Here is a 27,832-nt window from a genome sequence, read left to right on the forward strand (position 1 = left end):
ATGTCTCTCCAGTTTTCTCCACAGGCACCATGGAGGAACAACAACAACAGTTTTCAGAACAAAGAGACTCCTGTAACAGAACAAGGAGAGACTATTATAGGTTTCTACCTGCTCTCTCTAGGTATGTACCATATCTCTGCCTGCCTTATGAAATTAAACTCCTAGTAGAGTTTGGTATAGAGTTCAAAGTGATTCCTTTGCTTTTCATCCATAAAGAAGCAAGATTTTATAAAATGCAGCCTTTTTTTTTTTTCAGCTGCTATAAATCAAAGAGGTACAGCTTTCTTTTGTTAAAAGTATAATAATGCAAAAACATTGAGAAGAAGTGGATAAGATAAGCCCATAATCTTTTAAATAATGACTATAGAATTTAAAATGTAGGAAAAGAAAAAAAAATACTTTATCAGAAAACATGATACTATTGTGCCTTCTCCTAACGTCTCATTAGCACTGAATTAATGTTCTGTGATTTCCAGAACTTCTGCCAGTTGGTTGGCATCTTACAATTACCTCCTGCAGAGACAAGAAATACAGCTCTGTAATTTTTTAAATGTTGAAACTATCTTTATTGCTCTTGCTTTAAATATGTTCTATCAACATAGAAGGAAAACTGCTTCAAACAGGTTCTATTAAAAATTTAAGTAGTAGGATATCAGTAGGACAGTTAGTAGTCATAATACCCTGTGTTTATTTCTGTTCCATTGCAAAACATCTGTTACAAACAATGTAATAAGAGCTTGGAAATGGAACCTGATGTGAATTCTCATCCTAGAACGATTCTGGATTTTTTTGTTTGCTTGTCTTTTGTTTAAATATTGTTTATTTAGGGCATACTCAAGGCAAGATGTCAGCAAACTGTATGCAATTTCAAATAATGTAAATTTACTCAGTAATCAAAATTTCTAAACATAAAACCTCACAGGAAAATAGCARGAAAGATGATTTTTATTAAATATGTTGTTCTAAAGATTGTATATTTAAAGGTTTATATTTTTCAAGAATTGAGATGGGCAGGTTTTCTAACTATATAGCATCTTGCAAATAGCCTGTTTGCCCTCAACAAATTCTGTAGAAAGATCTGTGAAGGTTACAGTGTAAAATGACAATATTTTCATACATTCATATGAGATTTTCTTCTTTACTTGTAAGACTTAGAAAAACATAGTTGTATTTGGAATAAAAAATAGAGATTCTAGTAGGAGAAGTTATGCATCTATACTAGGAAACTGAGTTAAAGAGTATAAATAAGATAAAGCAATGTTCTGATTTATCCTAAATCTACTCATGTATGTGCACATGAATATCCAGGCATTGGTCACCGCAGCTAATGAATTAATCATTTGCATTTAGGACTAAAAAGAATCTCTTGAGTTTGCAGGCCAGTCTCTTGCTGTGATATATATAATCCCCTTCACAAAAATATCATACTTCCCTCTATAACTTGCTAGGGGATTTTGGTCTTCTTGCTACTACCCTTGAAACCAAAAGGCTATTCTTGACTTCATCTCTTGATAGCCTGAAGCCTTTTCTTAAATTTTAAGTTGAAGTGGTACATGCCCAGTTTATACCTTTTTTGTCACATACTTTAATTGAAATAATTTTGCTGCCTGTAATCAATTTCTCAGAGCCACCTTGTATTTGTAGAGGAACAGTCGTTACTGCATGGGCAACCTTCATATTCCTCTGTTAAGCAACTTATTATTTAAAAAAAAATCTTCTCTCATAATACTATTTCCACTACTGTTCTAGACTATTATGCCAGCAGCCTATTGCAAAAAAAATCATATTTTTTGAACAGGTAACCAGGATTACATACAGCATCCAAGTAGGCTCTTGCCATTGCTCTTAAAGAGAATGCTATCACTCGCTTTACTTTCCTGATACTCTTAGTCTTTGATTTACCCTGGTGGTTCATACTTCTTCCAACAGTTGACTGACTGAGATGTTACCCTCTAATGTTGCAGATAGTGGCACTATCTCTTTTGGCAAATACTTTTTTACTAATCAGGACATATGACTTACCTTATTTCTTGGTCTTCAGGGTCAACTAATTATTTTAAATATGCCATTCAGTAATTCTGTGATGTGATGGTCAGCTTTTATCAAGAAGACAAGAAAATAACAAGAAAATAAGAAGTTTGGCAGGATTTTTTTTTCATTTATTACAGTTTAAGWTGTTGAAATTCAGCATTCTAATTTTCCCAAGCGTCTCTACAGAAATCATTGGAGATACATCCTTTTTATTTTTTTAATGGAAACAAAAACTGTACTTCCACTACTCTTTCCCACTACATAAAAATCATTATTTTTACACTTTATTTATGCTTTATATACCATCTCTATATATTCTACATTTAGAGGAGGTATATAAAGTCTATGTATAGCCTATAGRTTATATACTATATCCTATATTGAATGTCCAATATTCTTCTATTAGAAATCTGACCTCCACCTGAATTTATCTGTCTGGGGCCTAAGTTTGCCCATTACTAAGTTCTTCTGCCATGCATTTTGTGAAACTTCGGTCCTATTATGATAACTTAATACAGCCACTATGTGGCTGTGTGTGGTTAATACAATCACTTAATACTAACAATGTGTGTTTAATTCAGCCAGTATGTGCCTCTTAATTGTTCTAGATCCTTTTGTAAAGCTTAGAAATGCTTATAAACCCTTATAAGTGAACTTTATATAATTACTAGTCTTATTTAACTAGTCTTATTTAACTCCAGATTAAAAACTCAAGTTGCATTTCTGGCAGATTACATATAACCASTATAAATACAACTTCAGCTGAAATGTGGTACAGCTCTGGTTAAAAGATAATCAAAGTAGGTATACTTTCTTGCAATGGGAACTTCAAGGAAAAAAAGAAAACACACTAATAATGTACAAATCAGAAAAATTTCCAARTCTTCTTTTTCCTTAAAATTCTACTGCCTCAGTTCTGCAAGCACTAACAATAAAACTTTATAGCTATTCCTTTTATGAGCACCGATAACTGGGTCTCTGGGACTCAGTGATGTGGCAGAGCGAAGTACTCCACATTGCGCAGTCTTGACGGTCAAGAAGTAGGGAACCAAGGTCAGTCTCTGTGTTACCTTCTGGTGTCTGCATTTCTTTAAGGAGGCCTGAAAGGCAGTTTGCGAGAGCAGGAGTCTAGTGACATTACCTTAAACAGAGCCCCAAATATGTTCATATTTAATTCTCTGTTGTTTTGATGTCTATCTTCAGTGGTCTTCAGTGTTTCAGATGTTACAGTTCAGTAACTGCTGAAAATCCTTTCCTCTCTTGCATCTAAACAAGTTCAGTGCAGCTTCTTGCAAATGTGGATGTACGTTTTCTCATGTATAAATGTTCAAAGGGATGTTAGCATTACTTGGAAGATGGGATTCCTTTGAATGTTTTCATCTACATAAGATAAGGTCCAATAAAACTAASTTTCTTTGGTCAGTGTTCCTGCAGTCACACATCTCAATGGAGTTTTTTTCAAGAGYTTTTTGCAGAATGGGGACATCTTTACGCGTTCTTTTCTGGAGGTTCTCATATTATCACAGCTACCATGGATGCCAGAAGTAAAAATGCACTAATGGAAACATATATTAGCCAAGCTGCATCCAATTCAGACAGAGATCTGGGGGTTTCTCAGAATACCTTATGGAAAATCTGAGTCCACAGCCCACACTGGAATAAGTATCACACACTAGCTTTGCAAGCAAGCCAGTATCGAAGTACAAGGATCATCCTGCTGATGAGAACRATTTTTGCAATGCCTGTGGTGTCTGAGGCTTCACACTCCAGTCACCACGTCACCATTCTCCTCACTAACACTTTGGCTAGAGAATGAACACAGTGGGGAAAAAAAAAAGCTGTTCTGTGACTGTTGCATAGYAGGGTACCCTCACAGTGCATCACAGATGTCAGCTGAAGGCAATCAGTTYGGGTGCATTTCCTTTCATTGGGTCAATGGGGTCAGCATCCCCCTTCAGTGCAATCTGTTTTCCCTGTTCTCTTTCTTGGAGAAGCAGATGGGAATTAGTCCTATTGCTAGCATTATGTCTGAGCACCTTTTGTCCTTTGCATTAAGTGGTATAATTTACAACAACAAAAAAAGGCAATATACAATATTGTGAAAAATCCTTTTAAATGATTACCTTATAGAATTTAGAAGTGCTGTCCACAGATACYAGCTAAGTCAAACGTAGACCTGGAAAATTACCTAAATATAGTCAAATTATCTCTCTGCAAATATTCTTTTTTTTTATTTGATTATGAAGCTAATCATTTMATATTTTTGCATTCATTTAAATAAATATGAGAAGATATTTGTTAGAGAAAAAAAAAAAGTGTGGATGCTGAAAGCTTTGTCCATCCAATCAGAAAATTGTAGCAGACCAGGTGAACCTCAGATGCCTTTAAATGGTACACCTTTCAGGAGGGTGAAGATAAACTGTTATTGACAAGTAACAAAAAAAAGTGTTATTTTTGGGCTGTAAGTGACAGATGAATCTGGGCAGGTAGGAAAGGAAACAAGCTATTCACAGAACATTCATCCTCAAAATGATCACAGTTATTGAACAAATAATCTCTTCATGCTTTGTCAAGTCTAAAGCATGATGACTCTTCTTCCTGCCAAAACTGGCAGCTTGCCCTGGGTAGGATATTGTGTATGCATAATTAATGGKGAAGATTAAAAGCAGGGTGGGGGCACTTCACAGTCGGACTTGTTAATGGCAGCTTTGAAAATTCTCCGTATTTCCCTGCTATTTTAAATGAAGTTTTCTAATATGAAACTCTCTTACAGCAAAATTCTCCACAAGGGTATTTATGCCTGCATACAGGTAGTTGAATCAGTAATTTACTTCATTCATGACTACCCCGCATGGAGATTCTCAAAGCTAGAATCAGGCTATTTGACACTTGAAAAGTTAGAGTCAACTTCATCATGTGACATTGAGATTTCACCTTTTATAGGTAATTTTTTCAATTCTTCCTTTTAGCTCAAAATTGATACATTTAAACTTCCTCTTTTTTTTTTTTTTTTCTTTTTACAAGATTTTACAAGCATGGGCCCTGCGACAATTTCCATCTAGTAAGGACAGGCCTAAGTACAAAGCGTAATAAACTGGTTTAGCTGGGCTTGAATACTATCATCTATTTAAAATGTGTTTGATCAGCTCCGAGCCATCAGTTCCCTCATACCAAACTGAACCCTGTGAAATCATAGATCTAACACAAACAGAGGAGCTGCACTGTCTCTCAGGTGCATGAGAGAAAAAGAGCACATCTGCATGCTCAGGCTTGAGTGATCTGGGAGAAGGATTTGTGRCCTTGTCACATTCCCTCTTAGCTCTTCTTTGAGCTAAAGAACGTCACTGTTTTCTGTCTCCTTCAGCACAGAAATTTTCAGTGTCCTCTGTCATTCTTGTTGTGTGCTTTTTGGCTCGCTCTTTGTACAGACTGATGACGGGCTGATAGGTGTTAGTTCTTAAGTACAACCAGTTTGCTTGTTAAACTTCCCCTTTCTCCCCAGCAAATCATGGGTAATAACATCTACCTCAAGGATGGATTGTTTTTGACACTTATGCATTAAAAACCACAATTAGGAGATATTATTCCAGGAGAAGGATTATTACTGAACAGCATAGAGGCAATACAAAGGTTGTATCCTTCCTATTCCTCCTACTTCAGGATGCTTGTAAATGTGGTACCAAATATTTTTTTTTCCTGGGCAAAATAAAGTCTTCATAGAACTGTCCATGGATTAAAGGAGGTTACCAAGGAGTGAAGGTGACTCATTAATTGTTTAATATTTAATATTTATCAATACCTATTTAACCTAYTCCACTATAGTCCTGCAAGTGTTACAGCAGTGGCCCTCAATCCTGTCCTGTGTTACAAACTCCAGTAATCTGGTTCTCTGCAGATTTTGCTGCTTCAGAAGCACTTGCAGTTTCTCATTGATGAGCAGCCCATATTAGAGTGCAATACACATTATGGAAGAGCTCTCTCTCAACTCCTCTCCAAACCCTATGTTGTGTTAAACATTCAATTTCTACCTCATCCTTTATTTTTTCCTCTCTCCTGAGCACTCTTTGATCTCAGCTGAAACCTTTGAACCTSCTTTTTGGCCAGGACTACTTTAAGATTTTTTTTCTCCCCTAGATTGCTTTATGAGGTACCATTGCTGGCAACCTGCAAAAATCAAATCTAGTTCCTTTAGTTAGTTCTTTTCTCTGTTTTACTAAAATGCTACTTGGTGATACCAAAGTCTTATAGCACTTTGAGGTTCATAGGTTTCTTTCCRGGATCTTTGTGATCGACCCAGGGCAGCTGGGGAAGTTCCTGCCCTCACTAAGAGTGTCAGAAATATTGCTCTCTTTCCTCTTCCTTTTTAAGACATATTTTAGACCTTTTTTTTTTTTACTATACTACCCTCTTTTTTTACTAATACTACCCTCTCAGAGGGGTACTACTTTTTTTACTACTTTTTTTTTTACTACTTTTTTTACTAATACTACCCTCTCATTTTCTTTTGCTTAAATAAATAAGCCAGCATATTCAACAAGTTTTAATGAGTGTATCCATCTGATGGTCCAGAGATCCAGTGCCGCAGAGTTGCTTCTCTGGTTGATAGTCCTTGTGCTGGCCACTCTGATTGCCACTCTGCAATTGAATGAGAATTGAGTTTTTGGGTGTTGTTTTGTTTTGTTTAGATCAGAATATTTACATGGTCTTTTTCCAAGACACGGTATGTGTTTGAAGACTGGAAATGGCAGTGTGGGTTACCAGCCTGCTCTGATAGGAGTTGCTTCTGCCCTCAGAAGTGCTCTGAACAGCGGTGAGCTGCAGTTCTGTCTCCTTCAGCATTTCCCTCAGCCCAATATCAGTGTCTGGATGGATTCTAGGTGATCACAAATACTCTGTCCCTGTCATCTCCCTCTAAAATATCTCTCTTGTTTGTTCTGGAAGAAACTCAACAAAAAGTAATCTACTGCTGTTTGGCKTAAGATACTTCCATTGAAAACTTCTCAGACTCTCTAGACTAAGGAGTCATTTGTTCTGTGTATTGCTCCCATGAAGGCCAGTGCATGTGCAGGAAGTGCAGACACTTTAAGGCTAGCCCTCCTGTCCTTTACACTCCTTTGACAAATTTTTAATGTTTACTAAGGAAACTCTGTGTTATTTTCTGTCTACCATTTAGCAGACAATTGTATCTTAATATTGACWGGGAAAACATTCTCCTACATACTGCCTTGAAACTACCTTATATTTTAGGAAGTAGAGTTAACATGAATAAATAACTATCCTGTTTGAACTGTAAACTACCCAAATATATTTCTGAAGAAACCAGTCTTCTAGTCCCCTGCTGTGCTTACTTATAATACCAGACTCAGCGAAGTGACAGGGACAGTTCCTGGTTTGAAGTACACACAGGCATTGGAAATGAGACTCCTTTAAGAAACATTGTCACCTAGTGGTCAAACTAGAGATGTATTTATTATTATTGTTATCATTATAATAATACATGTTTATGCACATATACAAATTAGTGTATTGGTGTGTATATACTCTTGCATACATATGGGTACCCACTGTATCAGTAGTCACTGATTAATACTAATTAGTCTGGTTAATACTGCCCATCTCTCCTTCCCTGCCCTAAAGGTCTGTGAYAGTTTTGCAGAGAGATGCTAGATCCCAGATCCCTGATTTTTCCTCCTAGATCCCTGCTTTTGAGCCTTGCTAGCCAAGGCAACCGAGCCATGAAACACCAGGTGCCTGTGCTGTGGATACCAACAACCCTTCTTAAAGGAAGGCAGCTGGCTAAGATTACGTATATAAACCCATAACCAAGCACCAGCTATGTGTAAAAAATACTAACTCATGGATTCCTAACTGTGGATACCCAAAGGAGATGTTGTCTTGTTCCACATCATAGAGGTGGAGTGACCTCAAGGCCATCAGTGCACAGAGCTGTTTTGGGAGCAGGAGCTCTTGAGCTGCTGGGCTCAGCTGGCTGCTCATCCCTCTCCAAATACCACGCTGGAGCTGCATTCAGAAACAGCTGCATTAAGTGCTTATGAGCAAACATTTTGTTGAGATCATTAKCTTTCACCTTTCTGCATCATTTTAGAGAGGTGCAAACCACCCAGGTCCTGCACTGATCAGCAGAGCAATGGCAACATGTATTTTGAAAAGTAACTCCTCCAGCTGTGTAGGCAACTGATTTGCACCAAATTCTTTCCCTTTCCCATTTTCTTCTTGAAATGAGATTTGTGCAAGTCAGACCTAATTTGTAACAGGACTGTCACAGAGGAGGCAGTATGTTAAGATTAAAAAAAAAAAAAAAAAAGGAAAAAAGAATAAAGACTTCAAAGCTTCTGATCTACTCTAAATGTTCTTTTCATACAGACTAATATGGGCATTATTGTACAAACTAATAAAATATTCTAAGTATAAACAATACATGCCACAAGTAGATCAGTTTTGAAAGGACTGTACTTCTCTAGGGAAGACAAGTAAAACTACTTTCTGGCTATGTGCATGAACTTTTAATATCCATTCTTGTACATAATATACCTCAGCAGCTGCAGGTTTGGCAGAATTTCTGCTCCACTCTACTAATCTTTTCCCTTTCCTTTTTCAGCCAGAAGAATGTTTCATTGTTCTTACCTATCTAATTAGGGGAAAAGAAAACTAACAAGCAAACTCCTTTTTCCAGATCTTTAWATAGTGGTTTCCTTCAACATACAAATGTACCATGCCAAATTCACCTGCTCTTTCTGTTCATTCATTTTTGCCAGATTTATTCACCTGCTCCTGCTTCTGAAATGACCCTAGCTCCTTAAAAATGCTTTAGGCACAATTTTTACACTGGAGAAGATAAAATAATTTAATTTGTTTCCAAAGGAATACAAAGATAATTTTAGAAGAGACATTGCATGTTTACATACTAATTTGCTTCTTGTTTGGTTTTCTTTTTGATTTCATGAATTTTACCGTTTTTGTTTCAGGTTGGCTGTCTTGGTTTGGAAACAGCATTGTGATTTTTGTCCTGTATAAACAAAGAGCTCTTCTGCAGCCCACAGACTACCTCACATTTAACTTGGCAGTGTCAGATGCTAGTATCTCCGTGTTCGGTTATTCAAGAGGGATCATTGAAATCTTCAACGTCTTTAGAGATGACGGATTCATTATCACATCAATATGGACTTGCCAGGTAAGACTGGATTACACGTAGGAACACTTAATTAGACAATACAAGTACAGCTATTTCTGTATATGTGCTGTATATAAATAACCAGGCAGGACTAAAAGAGAAAAGATGAACACTGTGTAACCTGCCAAAGAATAGCATTGAGTTTATTATCTCCTTAAATCTATGTTTTTCATCAGCTCTTGGCCAATTTTGAATGTTTTCTGCTACCACAAAAATCCCCTCTACCAGCATGATGTAATTAAGTGTTAAAAAAAGGGATTCTATAAATCAGAGATTCATTATTTCTTTTGCAGGAGAGGGTCTATAAATGTAAGAGGAGGCTGCATAATTCCAATTTCACAATTATTGCATTAAAAGTGTCCTTCACTACAGCGTGTTTGCAATTTGACTCTTGTCACCTTTGTTTTCTTGTGGTTACTCAAGAATATCAACAACGATCTGCTGAATCCACAAATACCATAAAGGAAGATTTATTATTAAGACAATATAAAATTACATTTTTTTCTAGGGGGATTTGGTCTTGGTTTTACACTTCAGTGGTAGTATTTCTTTTATTTAAACTAATTTTCTTTTCCATAGTGGAAAGTCTGTCTTTTTTTCCTTATCTCACTTGGATCAAAAGTGCATTTGTAAAGTGTTTTATTATTCCACTTGAACTTCTGTGTTTTGCAAGCTAGTGTAGACATTTAAACTAAAAAGGAAAGAAAGAAAGAAAGAAAAAAAAGAAAAAAGACGATGAGTTGGCTGGAATTTGTGCTTTTGGAAGAAGACTCACATGTTCCTTCCCTCCTTCCTTACTTTCCTTCTCAGGTATTCATTCACCAGATAGCATTCTGTTCCTTATACTTAACACGTCTTTCTTTTTCTCCACATGAATGATAACACATTCTAGCTTCATCTATTTGCAAGAGTTGTTTTCTTTATTTCACTTCATTTAACTTCTACCAGTCATGCTGGAAGCAAAGACAAAAGCTCTTCTTTTCCCCAACTCCTTGCAATCCAACCTGACTGCTGGCACTTTAACATTTAACTCAAAGCAATGGAAGCTACCACTTGTTAAAGCATCATCTTGCACAAAGCCTTCTTATTTCCTGTGATCACTTTATTTTTGGTGAGTCTCATCAAACACAGCACTTGGATTTGGGTATTTTGGAGTTTTAGCATGCAACTATTTGTACTGTATCTGTTGTAACTGTTTGTATGGTTAATCTTACTCTTATAGTCTTTTCTAGTTCAGGATCTAAGGTGGGATGAGTGACTTCCTTTCTTCCTTTCTTATGAGTGACATAATCATCCTGAACTTGGAGGCATCTTTTTGTTGGAGTAATTGGAACTTGTTATTATTGCTAATTCTATAAAATGCCCATGTGCATAAGGAAAATATAAATACTTCCCACAGATATGTAGGTACAGGCTTGGCTCACTGGTGCTTCCAGTAACACACCTGTGAGAGAGGTTGGACTCAGTGTGAGTGCTGGTTTCACAAGGAAATCAGAAACTTGGAAATGACAGGATAGCCTATGGCAAGGATCAAGCAAGATCATGACGAAGGAGAAGGTAGAGAGAAATAATCCTCCTTTATATTTTAATTTATTTTTACTTACATGGGAGGCTAAGCAATAGCTAGTAGTGCAGCATAAAAGAGAGAACTTTTGCAGCTTGTGTCTCCTTCCCTTCAATAGAAAGGCTTACTCTGTGCAGAGTAACATTTCCCAGAGGAGACTGATTAACCTAAAAGCTGTAGTTTGRTGTAGTTTGAACTCACAAAATAGTGAGGAGGCGGTATTGGTTCAGGACATTAGTGACATAGGATTTTTCCAAAAACAGCAACAACAAAAACAACCACCACCCAACACCCTGTAACTGTGTAAAAAGTTCCTTGGTAATCCTCAAAAGGCTCTAAAACTAAAATTCATCATTTCATACAGGAACTGACCATGATTTCAGGCTAGTTAAAATTCGTGTAACCTTTGTTTTCCTATATTAAAAGAATCCTATGGCRATATAGGCAAAAATTACTTATTTCAATTACAAGGGGGTAAAAAAAGAAGACATACAGCAACTAGATCTGCCGTTTTATAGGCTGAATGAATGAAGGCGAATGGTGAATGAAAGCATAATGTCTCTCATGACAAATAAAACTGTTCTTAATGGCCAGAAATTTCATCATCTTTGGACTTGTATAAATCAACATTTCTACTTCTGCTGAATCACTCTAGGCCTACCTGTGCAAAGAATCTGTTCTAAGTGTTGTAATTTTAAACCAAAAAAAAAAAGTGCATAATTTTATTTCCCGYTAATTGAATAACTCTTCTAACTTATATTTTAGAAAGGGCAAAAGCAAAGAGAAATCTGGAAATGTCCATTTTCAGTCTGAATGAATACTTGGAGCTAATTGTGAATTACTGAGTGAAAAGCAGAATACATCCAACAACACATCCCTGTTTCTATCCAAATTATGTTCTGCTTTAGGATTTTCAAAAATTTGTTTAAACTGAGTTTTGAATTAAACAATTCAAAAGGCAGTATTTAAGATATTTCAGAATTTACATGAGCAACATGGCTATTTTTAGGTTTTTAGGAAGTGTATTGTAGAAAAATATTGAAAAGGACAGAMAAATTGTGTATGCTTGGTACAGTGGTTGGATATTATCAATTATACTTCAGATCTAAGACAACAAAGTTAAGATCTGTAAGGGGAGCTGGTAAGTGGAAAAAAACCCACCKTTTTGTATTTATACTTTTATATAGGAGCATTTGCTCCTGTGTGATTAGTCACCTTCTGCTGGCGGCTATACTTAGGGAAACTACTTTTCCAAGCTGGCCTGTCACTTCTCTTTACTTCATGAGTTCGCCTGACTTAATCCACCTATTTTCCTTTCCTGTCTTGGGTCTTAGTCTCTGCCCTCAGGTAATATTTATTTTTTTAAAGTAAGCTTTACCATACCTGGTTTGTCCCAGCTAGAGGGAGTGGRAATAAGAATACAGATATTTCTCCTCATTCTGAAACAGTCTGGTTTGTGAAAACTTTCCATTAAAAAACAAACAAATTATCTTTGGGATAAAAGGACCACATCATTGCACACCTGCTGAATGGGATGTGCATGTGCCAGTTTTCTTTTCCTCTGTGTAGAAAAAGAACTTCCCTTTGTTAAACATTTTTATTTTGTGGAGAATTGAAGGAGCTTTATTTTCRGAAATGAGGTTGCATGGTTGGTCTACTATATCCAACTACTCTATATCCAGCTCACTTACTACTCTATACAGATATATTTTTCCAGGGATGGCTTTCTGGCTCTCTTAAGTTTTTTATGTCTTGTTTAACCCTTCCTTGCCCTACCAATGCATATGAGTSCTGATCTGGAGAGAGGGAGGCCAGCCAGTCTTTAGCACATTCACTTTTTTTCTTGGCTCTGCTATGATTATCAATAAGACAACCAAATAATGGTGCTGTAAACTGATCAAGTTGCCAGCTATAGCCCAGGCAAATTTAGATCTCTGTGAATAGCTGGATGTTTCAGTAACTATACTGAAATAAACAGAAAAAAATGCTATGTCAGTGTAGCATACTGACATACTGACGTATCTACTACTAGTAGATTATGAGCATTTGTGACTATGAATAATGTAATAATTAGAATTTTGTCCCATTCTAAAATAATTAAAACCGATATGATCTAACGTGAAACTCCTATTTTAACAACTATTTTTCCCTTCCATTATTTTCATTGTTACTATGGTATTTTGTCTTTCCGTTTGGTCTTTAACCAGGTATTTCTGTCCTTTCCAACATCTCTGACATGAGACTTAAAAAAAAATCCCTCAAAACAGGAGATCTAAAAGCTCAAATCCTGTTAATTTCTCCAGGGAATAGAACCTTGGCAGGGCTTTGCATATCTTAGCTGAATGTTTAATGATAATATTAGAGAGTCCGATGTGGAAAGTGAACCTTCATTCTAGTCCTCGTTACTGAGTAATATATTTTGAATTTATAAGGAAATATAAAAAAAGACATTGGATCTGACAGAACATTTGCTGGTAGCTGATAAGAGCTGTATGATTATACGGTTTACATAAGTCCTTTTTTTTCTAGCTACTTAAACCCTCAAAAGAAATGCATTAATGCCAATATTTTCAAATGAAATGGGCTAGTAACAGGTCCTTAAAGCTCTGCTGAGTCCTGTAAAACTGTGGCCTGATTGCTTGCCATGTCAAATGCTTGCAGTTGCCCTTGTACTCATCAGGCTTCACAGGTAGTCAGTAGCCTACAGAACAGTTCATTTATATTTAAAAGTCTCAGTTTGGAATCACTGGCTACCCGCTGAGCCACCTGTTCCGAAAATCTTGCATGAAGTCCATTTCTGATTGCTCCCCTCTCCTCCTGCATTATTAATCCTTTGGTTGCCACAAGTGTCTTTCACATCTAAGAGGGGAGAATGAACCACGAAATGTTTGACTTACTAGGATGGGGTTTGCACAAAAATGAAGTGAGAACACCCTCTGTAGCATAGGACCCCCATGGTCTTTGGATGTTGACTACACTGTAGAGCAGCACAGCAAAATAATTGATGAAAAGTATGTGGATGCATAAAAATGCATGGTTAGCCTCTTGTGGGGGAAAAAAATASGTGAAAACATGGTCATTCACTGGTAGGTGCTTTTAACTATACTTCTGATCTTTTTGCTCTCCTTTCCTGATTTTTACATCTTTCTCAATGGATAATTGTGTTTGAAGAAAGGAAGAGTTAACTAGACTATGAACTGTGTTGACACTGAGTGTGATGTATGTATATAAAAGGCAAGACAGGGTTTTTATGTGAGGTATAATATTCCTTCGTGCTATGGATGAGATGACTGAGCAGTGGTAGCTCAGCAGTCAATGTAACTGGATGATGAAGGCAATGGCAGATGGAAAGGACCAAAATGGAAACTCATGGGCTTTCTTCCGACTGCTGGTATTGGGACAAAGAAAATGGGTAAACAGCATCACTACGTCTATTGCATTCTTCATTAGACATCTTCCAGTACAACCTCTCATCCACCTTACTCTGTTCTCACACTTAATTTTCCCTTCACCAAATCACCCCACTTTCCATTCATTCCCTGCATAAGAAGCAGCCTTTTCATGTCTCTCCCCAACCACCTCTCCTTCTCATTCTCCCCAGCAGCTGTTCCATATGGCTATCCTGTTTACCACAGAGCTCTCGCTCCTAAAACCCAGACAAATCCACAACACATTCCTCTTCAACCCCAGCAACACCTGTCGAGGTGGGTGAAGATTTGCTCCTTCCCTCTCTCTCTCCCAGATGGCTCCCAAGACTGTCCTGGCTAGCATGACAGCACTCATGTCACTATTCCTTCATGGTTTTCCTCTTCATCTTCTTGTTCTTCTCTCTCTCTGGAACCTTCTACATAAAGAAACTTGGAGTTCACCAACATTTGTGCTCAATGGAGCAAGAACACAAGTACCATAACCCCCAGGAGTGCTTTCTATAGCCAGCTGACACTGGTGGAGGATACTGAGCCTTAACCCTGCTTGGTGTGTAAAAAGCTCACAATATCATTGCATATTCCATTATCCAAGAGTGTAACTCTAGGACTGAAGCCAAGACAGAGGAAAACAGAAWTTTTTTTTCCAAAATCATAATAGTGCAGGGAAATGCTCGAAAGCCATCTTAGCTGAAAAATGGTCAGCTGTGTACTTATAAGCTGTAGAAATTAAGCAAAAGAAATTAGAGAAACAAATGAAATCAAATGTAAAAATGGAACTGATAAATAGTTACTGCGTATGTCAGCACAGTATTGTGGTATGATCTTCCTGAGATTTTACTTATATATAGCTTATCACTCTGACATTTAAGATGAAAATAACTCAAAGTCAAATCATGGAACTGTCACTAAGAGCATTAACAGATAAAACAGATGTTAAAGGTGCTCTTTATCTCTGTATTCAGCTCATTTTAACACCTTGGTGTTAAAATGTGAAAAGGCAGATACAGAGGTTGATCTATAGAGCAAAGTCAAAAAAAAAAAGGTGCCCTCTACTTTGTCCATATTGTGCTACAAAATCCTCCTGTCTCAGATGTTTTTCTGGATGATTTTTATATCTGAGATACTATGAATACCAGAATGTGTCATCATTCTTTTTCCCTTTCACAAATGAGAACAGAATGCTAGAAAGAAAAATGAAACTGAGTAAAGAATCTTTCCTATTTATTTAATTGTGGCCCACCTTGATATAATCTAAAGATTGTGCATGTTACAGTTGAAGTGGTAAAAGCAAATCACGCTGATATCTTTGATCTAAATTTTAATGAGAAAAATACTTCATCTGCATGGAAGAGGGAAAGCGCTGTGCTTTTGCACAAACAGAATCGTTAGCAACATAGAAGATCATTTTAGTGTAAGTAATGTGACTGCAGGGAGGTTATGCCAGTTTTCATTATCTATGGATTCTCTCTCATTTTTCCATAAATGATATTTCTGCAGTCTCTTGTGACAAATTAGGGAAGTTATGTATTTGGTGCTTGAAATACTTTGGATACTCAAACTACCTGTTTGATTGTTTGGCAAGCTTGATGTAGTGCCTTCTGTGCCACCTAACTCCCGTGTAAATGCCCTGAAAAGAGCAGATACTGTCTGGTAGTGACTGCACAAAGCTGGGAATTTCCAGAGCCTGCGTTAGCTTTTTGTCTCTGAGGAATTTGAAATATTCTTGCCTTGTTTCCACTTCCTTACATGGGAAATAATAGTCTTCCTCATTATTTTGATGTTGATGAGTGTTCAAAGAGATTAAATATCTTCTCAAAAGCTATTATTCATCACCTGTCTTCTTCATTATAGATCTTCTCACCACCGATCTTCTCCCCCTAAGACTGACAATCACGTCTTCCTGATCCTGACTGTGCCATGTTCTCACTCACTTTTACCAAAATTGCATATGAAACGCAGAAATCACTATGATAATGCCTATGAGTATACTAAATATTTTGCCTTATGTTTATTTTTCTATATTTTATGAAAGTATATTCTACTAAATCAGTACACTTCTAATATGTAGAAGTGATTCCTGCTCAGGTTCTGAGCCAGTTCTGGTGCTAACTGAACTCGTAAGATTCCCATGCCTTGAAATAGGCTTTTTGTAACACAGCATCTAATATTTAGCAATTAATTGCCACACAATTGTCCCTTGACAAAGGATGAAGTTGCACCAGGTGGCTTTCACAAGAGTTCTTTAAGGGCAAGGTTAATATCTTTTCTACTTTCATTTGGGTTTTCCCTGGGCTACTAAGACACCTTTGCAATGAGTGTGGCTCTCCTGTTCGGAGTTATCTGGTTCAATCACATACTATAATTGTGTTACATTGTGCATGTGTTATGAAGATCCTTACAATGCCCACCCATTTTACAGTTATAAGCATTTCCTAGGATCTTTCATTCCTCCTCATTTTCTCCACTTACTTGAGTGAGGGATCTAAAGAGCTAAGCTCACCAGCATACCAGTAGAGCTCCACATAGCACTTTGCAGGGACTTAGCACATTCTAGCCTTGGCCTTTGAGAGCTGAACTGGCACCTGAGCTAACCTGCCCTGTCTTGTGCCTAAGAGCTTTGTGAGTAGAAGAAAAACTTCACTGGTAGGCACTGAGCCAGCATCAGAAATGACCGTGTGTTAACCTGGTTGTGACTACGTAAGCAGATTCATTCTTGCTGAGAACAGCRCACACAGTTGTACTTGGGAGACTTTGGAAGGTCAGTTGTAATCCCTGGGCTATTTTACAGTGGCCATGAACAATCAGTGTGACCCCTTCTTCCCCGGGGAGCTGGTAAGACTACAGAAACATTTACTGTGATATTCTGCAAAATAACATCTAGTACACCTTTATTTTGAAAATAAAACCGGGACTTATTCTGACATTAAACTATCCCAGTTATTGGAGTTAGATCACGGAGTCCACAAAGCCAGCTTTGCTTTCTAAGGAAACATAAAGATGACTCAGTTATAGGTCTGATATGGCTCAATTATAGGAATGATGGTGGTGACTCGAGTAGCTGTTTCTTCTTTTTGTCTATATATCTATTTATTAATTTTTAAAGTGATGCTAACAATGAACAAGCAGGCACAATCGTAACATCACTGAAGTGAAGAGGAGCTAATTAAGCATTTAAACTGAAGCTGTATATGGATCTAGATGGTATGAGCTGTATCATTGCTGGCTTCCTCTCCTCCCACCTCCTTCATTTTTTATGGTTTGACAAAGGGAAGCAAGAATCCAGTTGTGGTCCCACAGCATGAGACTGAAGCTCATGAGCATGTGTAGAGATGATTCTTCCAGTGAGGTTGTCACATGATGAGATTTTATGAGGAAATTCTGAAGGAAATTTCTTTCTGCTTGTTAAAGGATGGGCACTTATGCTTGGTCTGACTGTTATGCCTTGGCACTGGCTTAAAAATAGTCTTTTTATGGGGTATATACTACTATAAATATAAATAATGACATGAGAAAGCTACAACTCTCTCACGTTAAAGTTAAAAGCCAGCCCAAATTAAATACACTTTGAATCTCATTTGATTAAGCCAGTATATTATCCTAAGATAACTTCATGCAAGCAAGTAGCCTTGTTCTTGATTCATGAACATTGCTAAGGGCAAAGCCTGATATACATTAGCTGCTGCTTATGTSAATAGCTGGCACTGACTGGCTGTGCAGTGTAACTATATATTTGAACTGTACAGCCTAAATATTGCCTTAATATTTTTCCTATATTTAAATTACTTTTCTATATATGCTGTCAATAGAAAAGTCTTATTACTTGGTGAATGCAAAATACTGAGCATCTGATATTCTTGCTTAATAGCTTAAACCTGTTCAGCCTGAGGAAGAGAAGGYTGAGGGGGGACCTGATCAGTGTCTATAAATACCTCAAGGGAGGCAGTGAGGAGGAGGGGCTGGCCTCTTTTCAGTGGTGGCCACTGATACAACTAGAGGAAACGGCCACAAATTAAAGTACCAAAAGTTCCTCAGGAACTTAAGGAAAAATTTCCTGACAGTGAGGGTGACAGAGCCCTGGAACAGGCTGCCCAGAGAGGTTGTTGAGTCTTCTTCTCTGGAGWTCTTCAAAATCCGCCTGGATGCCGCCCTGTGCCACGTGCTCTGGGTGAGCAGGGGGGTTGGACTAGATGCAGGTGGTTGGACTCCGAGGTCCCTTCCATCCTTGAAGATTCTGTGATTCTCTAATCATATAGAATCTCATTTCTTATTATTTTTCGGTAAATTAAATTCTGTTTTTATCAGGGACCCATAATGGATTGGATTAATAAAATGACCTCTAATGTAGGGCTACTCTTGAAGTCTGCTCAAACAGCTTGCAGGGGCAGAATGCAGCCACTCAGCACAGTAACCTGGCATGTAAGGAAGGCACTGTGGAAACTGTAGTGGACTAATATTCTTTTTCACTTCCAATATCACAGTAAATTTTAAGAAATTATCTTTGTACTTTAGGAACCCTATACGTTTTGGATTTTGAGCAGTCTATCATGAGGACTAATTTTAGTCATGTCCCTTGGCAGTTCTTCCATGTGACAGAAGAGTTTAGATACAGTAAATTGATCTAGTTGACAGTTTACCGAGGTATTGCAAAAATGGGAAACAAGGTTGTGATTAGATGTGATTCAAATATTTCTTCACTTCTGCATAGCTTCATTTTTAAAACTTGTTAAAATTTTAACAATGCTATTGTCTAGAGATCTTACCTACTTTTTCCTGGTAGATTCTGTATAGATTGATCAGCTGCTTTTTTGTATTTGAGTTTAAGGAGGTTCTCTCTTTATTATCACAAAAAAAAAAAAAAGATTCATATTGATAAAATTACTTTGAGCAAGCTTAATTTGGCAAGTTTCAATGCCTGTAATAGAAAAAGAATCCCTATTAAAGTTTATCTTTTTCTTTATGTACTGAGGAGAATATAGAGGAGACATGTGTCTTGACATGTGGTTCAGAAGGGATGTAAGTACCTTTCAGGAAATTCAGATTCACCAGTGTCTCTATTGTATTGTATTGTCAGAGAAACGAGCGATGCAGCCTTTCTGGCTGGTGAGATTACTGTTTCAGCCTAAACTGAAATATTATAGCTACTTTGGTAATCTGCTTTTGCATCATTAAATCTCAATTAAGCCACGAATAGGAACAATAGGCTTTATTTTATTCCATCTGCTTTAAATGAAGACTATCTTTATGAAGTCTGAAGGGATACATGAGTATAAAAGCAAAAAAACTAGGGCACATCCAAGTTCATAATTAAAAGTTTAGTTTTGTAAAGGAGATTCCTGACTTTCAGTGTGTTTGAAGCAAACCTTAAAAAACTAATATCTGCGTGCAGTAACAGCTCTGCTTATTAAGGGTTGTAAATAAACTATCAAGTGCGTTAATGAGACTTAAAACAAAGTACAGGAAGTACAAAGAATAAACCATTTTTTGTTAATTTGTGCCTTAACATCGCAGAGCAATAAAGATAATGAGCAAATTCTGTGAAGATCGATACAGCCAAGGAAGATACAGTTGTTGATACAGCACTGAGAGAAAAGCTTTAAAATCCACTGATTTCCCTCTCTATTTTACTTCTTACTATTTCTCAATGAGTTAAAGAGAAAGGCTGTTGGTTCAAAATTACCATAAGATCAACTTCCGTATGTACAAGGATTCTTTATTGCCTATAGGCATAACTGTTGTTTGATCATATTTGATAACAGGAAGGCCAATGGTAACACTGCATTACACAGAAATGGGAGGTCATCTAACAGGGAAATGCTGCAGTTGGAGTAGGATCCCAGAAAAGGCTATGACTGTGGAAGGAAGGAGCTGGCAAGCGATAGAATAAAAGAAAAGGGAAAAATAGATCTTGGGAAGATGAAAATGTAATGAAATGTTACATAGTATTCTTGCATTTCTTTGGCTGATATTCCAGGTATTTTTAAACCTGCATGAAAATAAGCATACCTTAATTTACTGTTGCTGGCATATATTAGTACCTCTATCCACGACCAATTATGCTGTTGCTAACTACTTTGAATACTAAGAAGCTGCTTTGGTTGCTGACTATAATCAGTGTTGTCTTTTCAAGACCTGGGAGCAGAGCTCTCTCTTCCACAGCCCTTCGTATGTGCTCAGAGCGGCAACACAGTCTGTGGTCAGCACAGCTGCAGCTCAGGAGACCCCTGCCACTTTAGGCACATATTAACTGTGTGGCCTTGGCCACGTCTCTGAAGGGCAGCCCTCCAGAGCATGGCCTACGAGCAGCAGCAGTAGTATTCTCATGTAGTCAGGCTCAAAATACTCTGTCAAGAAATAGTGTGAAAATGGCATATGGCTTTGATCACTCYGCAGTCCTATGAAATATGTTGACTTACATAAAACTGCATTTTTTGCAAACCAATCTACAAACAAKTCTCGAGTGCATTTCGAGGCCTACATTCCTCCGTTTGTGGGGGTGCTTAAGATCTATTTGAACTGACGATTTAATATAAATATCTCTCGATTCTCACAGTAGGAAAATGGTACTGGAACAACACTGTGCACAGCTGCAGGTGACAAAACAAACTCAAACATATTTCAGTGAAAAAGACAAACAAGCTAACAAGTACCAGCATGGAGGGACTAATTGATGCGCACTAAGCAGCTTGTCCTAGTACTTTAGTTTTAAGTTTCATAGCTCTTTAGGCTTAATTTCAGCATGTTTCTTCACATCACTGCTGAAACACTGCTTTCTAACCTAGCAACTAATGCAATTGCTTAATCTTATGCTGTGTGGTTACTCGGTAGTCCTTGACCATGCTGTTTTCTGAATTTGTGAAGTACAGGTAGAGCACACAGCTATGGCAGCTGTTTGCATCCATTGAGTAATGAACTGCAGAGCACTTTCGTGTTTCTGAGTATTTCACTAGACCCCAAAGCTGACAATTGGCCAAATTCAGGCAAGTGCAGCTTRTTGTAAGCAGCAGAGACAGCCAAGGATGAAAGTTTCTGATGAAATCATAGTAACAATTTCCCRGGAAGTATAAGCTGATTTTAAATGGAGCGTAGATTTAGATTTAGACTGGATTTAGACTATTCTAATARTATATTGTGCATATGTTTAAAATGTCATGAGTCTGTAGAAGTCAGCATTAAAAAGTATATAGAGATAGTGTAAGGGCATGGAGGGAGCAAAAAACAACAGCAGAAGAAAAGATTAAGTTGTCCTTTCCTAACCCTTCACCCAATTTAATTTATATAATCCACCATGCACTCAGCTTTAAATCTGGATTAAAGCCACAGATTCAACCCCGGAATAAATTGAATTCCCAGGCAGTTGTGCCAGTTCACACAGAGACTGAGTTTGTTCCCTTACAACGATAACACAGCTTCCTCTCATAATTTCACTACCTAAATCCCAAGTTGAGGTCCAGTGACACTTATTCCATGTTCCCACCTCACTCAGCGTAAAACCGGCACCTCGGAGAGATCCTCAGCTCTTGTCAGTTTGGTTTATGATTCCAGGCTCTCAAAAATAAGACTGCCTTCAAAGTGCTGCCTGGATCATTTCCCAGCCGTATAGTGTTCCCTAGCAGATGGCTACATCCATCTTCACTATCCTCAGCAGTAAATTCATACCCAGAAATGAAGCTAGCAGATTTGTGGCTGTTCTGTGCACAGACTGCTGAGATGCTGACGTCAAAAGGAGTCCACGCAGCCGTGAGGCTCTGCCTGTGTGAGTCAGGGACGAGCAGCAGGGCTCAGCGAACAGCAGGCAATCAATAAGAGCAGCATCCCTGCAGAGCCAGTCTATTTGGCTGTTTTAGCTTTGTATGTTTTAATTTAATTGTGGGGTTTGTTTCTCTCCCTCCCTACCCCCAATCAACCAAGTCCATTAATATCTGCATTCTGCCTACTTTGACTTAAAAGGAATGTGCTCAATTTGTGTATTTGCTCCATCCAAAATGTCTGACTGCATCCTGTCCTTTTTTTCTTATTCAAAGTTTTACCTCTTTTCATTTCATCTTTTTTTCTCCTTCATTTGGCAAATCATTTTTGGAAAGCATACAGTTGAGGGTGTGTTTGCTTTCTCTATGTATATTACAGAGCACTTCTCTAATTTTTGAACATTTCCTTGCTCACTGATCCTATAAAAGATAACTCTTCCTGACATTTTATACTCCCCAGATTGGTTTCTGGARCAATTTTCAAGAGCATTAATATGAAAATGACAGGAGTAAACCTGGCAGTTCTGGTACCCTTTGGCACCCTGCAGTAAAAGAACCTCCTGCACTGCAATTTTTTTTCTTCTTCTTTTAGGTTGATGGGTTCTTGACGCTCCTCTTCGGCCTGGCTAGCATTAATACCCTTACAGTAATCAGCGTGACTCGCTACATAAAAGGCTGCCATCCTGAGAGAGGTAAGGAATAAAGGCAAGTCCGACTCTGCCTTCCTTTGCTGTGGTGTAAATCTGTAGCCTGTTCAGTTAGCATTTTTATCAAAGATAAATGAGATGCAGGAAACCATAACCTAACCCATTCATTATGTGTTTGAATAGACCTCTTGAGAGTTAACCCAAATAAGAGCCAAATTATAATAGTACACTTTGGTCACCCTGGGTAAAATTCACCCTTGTGCCAAAGATATCACAGGCCCTGATAGTACTCTGTATTGCCCAAAGTACTGCTTAAATTATTTTTAAGTGATGCATATATCTTTGCTGGGACCACACAATAAAACAGCAAGTCTAATCTATAAAATAATCTTGAGGGAAGTCTCTGGTTGTTGAAGATAACCCTGCTTTGGAAGGCTGCACTCCATGCACACCTCTCAGTGCTGTTTTCTGGTGCCTCAGCAAGCCCCTCCAGTCCCTTCTGCAGGCAGACTCATGCAGAAATACCCCACAGCTTCCTGACCCGAGCACAGCCTTACTCTGTCCCCATGGCTCCTGTCTTGCTGCCCCTGGGTCTGTGAGATGTTCTCTTCACAGCCTCTCCTCCACATCTCTTCCTTCTCTAATACTCTGTTCCTCTGCAACCTGAATATCTTGGACAGTCGTTGTTCTTTACCATCTCCACTGCTAAAAACCTTGCTAAATATTTMTTTTCCTTTCCTTTCCTTTCCTTTCCTTTCCTTTCCTTTCCTTTCCTTTCCTTTCCTTTCCTTTCCTTTCCTTTCCTTTCCTTTCCTTTCCTTTCCNTTTCCTTTCCTTTCCTTTCCTTTCCTTTCCTTTCCTTTCCTTTCCTTTCCTTTCCTTTCCTTTCCTTTCCTTTCCTTTCCTTTCCTTTCCTTTCCAGGTAATTGTATCAGCAACAGCAGCATGACGGTAGCTCTGGTTCTCATTTGGATAGCAGCTTTCTTCTGGTCAGTAGCTCCATTACTTGGCTGGGGCAGTTATACAGGTAACGTATGTTTTATTGTGCTTTTTTTGGCAATTCTCTATTTAACTGAACAATGATATTTMCCTTTCTTCCCTGCTGAAAGCTAGACTGATTATGAGAGGAAATGAGAAAATCATTCATCATGCATGACTTATGGCCAGAGTGGTGTCTGCCATACTATCAACTACAAGGAGATTTTTCTTAAAATACCTTAGAAGAGACTTGGACCAAAGCACATTACCAGTGAAAAAAGGGGCCAGAAATATTTGGCATGTTTAAACAGAGAGGTAAAGGAAATTATCAAAATCCATCCTTCAAAAACTGTCAAAATTAGGAAGCGAGAAAAGAACACAAGCTCTGGCAAGTTAAAACTAAGGTTGAACTATAGTAAGACATGACAAAAAAGAWTTTGTGGAACAGTTTTTTGAAAGAATAAACAGCAAAATAGAAAAAGAAGAAAAAGATGCCAGAAAGTCTGTCAATACAAGAAATAACTAGGTTGTAAAGTAAGGACATGGGAAAAAAAAAAAAAAGTAGAAAAAATAGGAGGAAAAAGGGCAAAAAAAGGTGAATTGTGAACACAGATAATTTGATAGCTTGTTTATAAGGGCCATTGTTGGAAGCTAAGGCTCTGTGGGGGATGTGGCTTAAGGATGTGCTTAGGAAAGGAAAAGGGTAAGTGCCATGATAGTGGACATTAGGAAAGTTTACTCCCTGAAGATTTTGTTCATGGGGCCATTGCTAGACATTTACGATATTTTGATAGGCAAAATACAGTTCATTTAAATAAGTATCTTTGAGAAGTCATGAAACCTAGCAAGGTCTATTAGATAATATGATGTATATATATCCTCTGACTTTTTAAATACATAAACTCTACTCTTGAAAGGTGAATGTAAGAAAACATCCATTTATATAACTGTTCTCTCATGCTTTTTCCAAAACCAACCCATTATCAGGACATCAGACTAAAGGGATCTTTAGTGTCAGTCAGGATGACTTTTCTAATTTTATGTTGTTGGGTTTTTTGTCTTCTAGATATGCCATGAAACTTGAGGARGGGTTGGACTTTTCATTCTTAATGTGTTTTCTGGCAATTTAAGTTTTCAATTTAATAAGTCCTTCAAATAAGCCCTTCAATTCTAAAAAAGATTTTGAATCCTCACTGCCCCTTGATTTCTAGAAAGGATTTTGACATCCAGTATCGTCCSTAGGCACAGGTCTGGAGCCTCTGCCCTGTCAGGGTATCCACACGCCCCACGACTCTGCTTATACAGGGTACTCTGTGCAAGTCCCTAGGAGCCCATCCAGTTTTACAAATGCACTTGTCAGTGTCCCTGAGGAAGGAGGGAAAAGATCTTTCAGAAGTTTGGTTCATAGGAAATAAGAGCAATTTCCTTTTTTTATCACCTAGAAGTTGTTTTTTTTTCTGTTCTCACAAACCAGAAACTTGTTTTTAAGTTGGATTTTGTGATTATCTTCTTGAAAAATATTTTGGAATCTATGGATGAACAAGTCAGCAARGAATACAAATATATATTTCTATTACTTAAGACACATATACAGAAGTACTTAAAACTTTTGTAAGATTACTGAGCGATTTTTTGTRGGGCCTATAATAGATTTTTGTCTTTTGCTCCTTTAATTAATTCTATCTAAACCTCAGCTCACCCATGGGGAATTAAAGTGTTTCCTTGTTTTTTTGTTTTTTTATTTAAGAATTACCACTGGAGGTCAGAGAGAGCTCTGTTATTAAATCACATAGGCTTCACCTGTTCTTTATTTTCAGGACCTGCTAATACTTGCTTAAGTAATTTTGGTTCAAACTTCATGTACTTATTTTGCAGTTTGCTGCCACCACTGATCAGAAAAAAATCAGCCTGTTTCACTTAAAACAATTCCAAATCTACAGAAAATCCATGAAGCTTTCAAACTTCAAGATTTTTATGAAAGGACACATTAGCAAGCACATTAAGCTATTTTAAAAGCACAGCTATTATATAGAGATTATAGAGACTGCACCTTATCCCAGTGCTTTTTCCCTTAGATGTCTGATCAGTTAAGGTCCTTCTGTAAATCTCACTAGTTGCAGATCTCACAGTCCATCCAACTACTTTTTAAGAGATTGCAACTCCTTTGTAATTGTAGATTTTTATCATCACCTGAATCTTACCGTTAGCTTTCTTTCATGTCCCTTTTACAACAATAAATATTTCATTACCTTTTGGCTTCTATTGTAAAGGAAACTTTAATACTTTTATTTCCTACTTTGCAACATAAGTAAAGACTTTTCACATTTTTTGGTACGTTATCTCTTTATAATTGCTTTTTATGATGCTCATCTTAGGAAGTTGCTATGTAGAAGATAATGTCAAATAAGAGAAGATAGCACTCAAGAATATCAAGTCTACCAAATGAAAACTCATTTTTATAACAAATTATTCAGTTTCCTATTATGAAACAACAGTCTGTTCATTAGTGATTCACCCCAGAAATCTAAACTGAACAGAATGATACTCCTGATTGATATTTTTTCTTGCCTGGGTGTCTTGAAAAATTCTTTATGTAAATATGTCATGGCTCATAAAACCAGCAAGATCACTCTGTTCTTTATTTTCTAAAAGAAGAAAACCACACTTCTATAACTGGTTAAAGGAACACACAAAAGCAGATATATGTTCTAAAAATGATAACCAAACTACTTTTGCTTTGCAGATCGCATGTATGGAACATGTGAGATAGACTGGGCAAAAGCCAACTTCTCTACAATCTACAAATCCTACATTGTCTCCATTTTTATCTGCTGTTTTTTTCTACCTGTAATTGTCATGATTTTCTCATATGTGTCAATTATCAATACTGTCAAATTAAGCCACATGCTAACAGGCCTTGGTGATCCAACAGATAGACAGAGGAGGATGGAGCGAGATGTCACAAGGGTGAGTTTGGGTTTCATGTTGGTGCCCGTTACCTTAAAATTGCTCTCAGCTGGGATGGAAAACAATGAAACAAATCCATCATGTTTCATAGCTCCACAGTCCACAATGACAGGGTTTGAACTCAGGATAACATRAAGATATTTAAAAACTCCTCCCCTTCCCATAGACTAAACTAACATCAAATCTTAAAAATTATCTAAGTACTATTGGAGTGCATCATAAAAGGAAAATCTTGGTTTGGACTTCTGACTATACATATAAGTTACAGTGGAGCTTTTACTTACTTATCATTGGCTTAAGCCTGTACTAAACTTTTTAAAACCACATAAACATACACAGAATTGTAGTGCTTTTCCATTAGAAAATGTATTGCTCAGGTATAACACTGTGCTAATCTAAAATAYATGGCCTCTTGGTCTTGCTAGCTTGATCCAAGCAATACTTGGCCTGTCTGTAACTCCCCTGTGTGTCATAACCTGAATGCTTCACTTCCAGACAAAAGTTCAAGCTACTATTCATTCTTCTCTCACATCACTTCTTCCATGAAATCTTCTCYTCAAGGATTCCAGAAGAGGTTTAAAGTTATTTTTCTTCTGTCTTTTAGGTTTCTATTGTCATTTGCACAGCCTTCATTATCGCATGGTCACCKTATGCTGTCATCTCTATATGGTCTGCCTGTGGTCACCCTGTGCCCAGTCTTACCAGTATCCTTGCCAGCTTATTTGCTAAATCTGCCAGCTTCTACAACCCTATTATCTACTTTGGAATGAGCTCCAAGTTTCGGAGGGACATTTTCATCTTGTTCCATTGTGCCAAAGAAGTCAAGGACCCAGTGAAGCTCAAACGTTTCCAAAACCTCAAGCAAAAACAAGAACCTTCTCAGAAAGAACAGAAGTATGCTGATGTGCATCCTGCATCAAGCCCCGATTCTGGGGTTGGAAGTCCAACCAATACCCCACCTCCAGTGAACAGGGAAGTGTGTTTTGGTATCTTTGATACACCATCTAATAATCCAGATATTGAATGCGATAGACTGTAAGTTCTGTGGCCAGTAAACACACACAACCACTCTGTGTTCAGAAAGAGCCCTCAAATCACTACTGGAGTGATTTCCTAATCTTCATTTCACCAGTTGCTGTAGCGCTGATGGCAATGCAACTCTAGCAACTCTGATGATAAAGCAATACYTCCTTTTGACATAGGGCACAAAACCCTTTGAAGTTCATTACAGTGATAGGTAGCACACTCAGAGCCAGAAACTTTTTGTTTTCCTGTGCAAA

At 37.6% G+C, this 27,832-nt stretch overlaps 1 protein-coding gene across 1 annotated transcript; it reads left to right on the forward strand.

Moving 5' to 3' along the window:
* Nucleotides 1–27,610, forward strand: LOC112957537 (opsin-5-like). The gene is made up of 6 exons (XM_026051188.1): nucleotides 1–121; nucleotides 9,018–9,223; nucleotides 22,553–22,652; nucleotides 23,530–23,634; nucleotides 26,329–26,552; nucleotides 27,157–27,610. Exons 1-6 carry the CDS (start codon nucleotides 1–3, stop codon nucleotides 27,589–27,591), a joined length of 1,191 nt encoding a protein of 396 aa, XP_025906973.1. The 3' UTR covers nucleotides 27,592–27,610.
* The last annotated feature ends 222 nt before the right edge of the window (nucleotides 27,611–27,832 follow it).

This window comes from Nothoprocta perdicaria, unplaced genomic scaffold, assembly GCF_003342845.1.
Source record: "Nothoprocta perdicaria isolate Ctin4 unplaced genomic scaffold, notPer1 scaffold_73, whole genome shotgun sequence".
Classification (NCBI taxonomy): domain Eukaryota; kingdom Metazoa; phylum Chordata; class Aves; order Tinamiformes; family Tinamidae; genus Nothoprocta; species Nothoprocta perdicaria.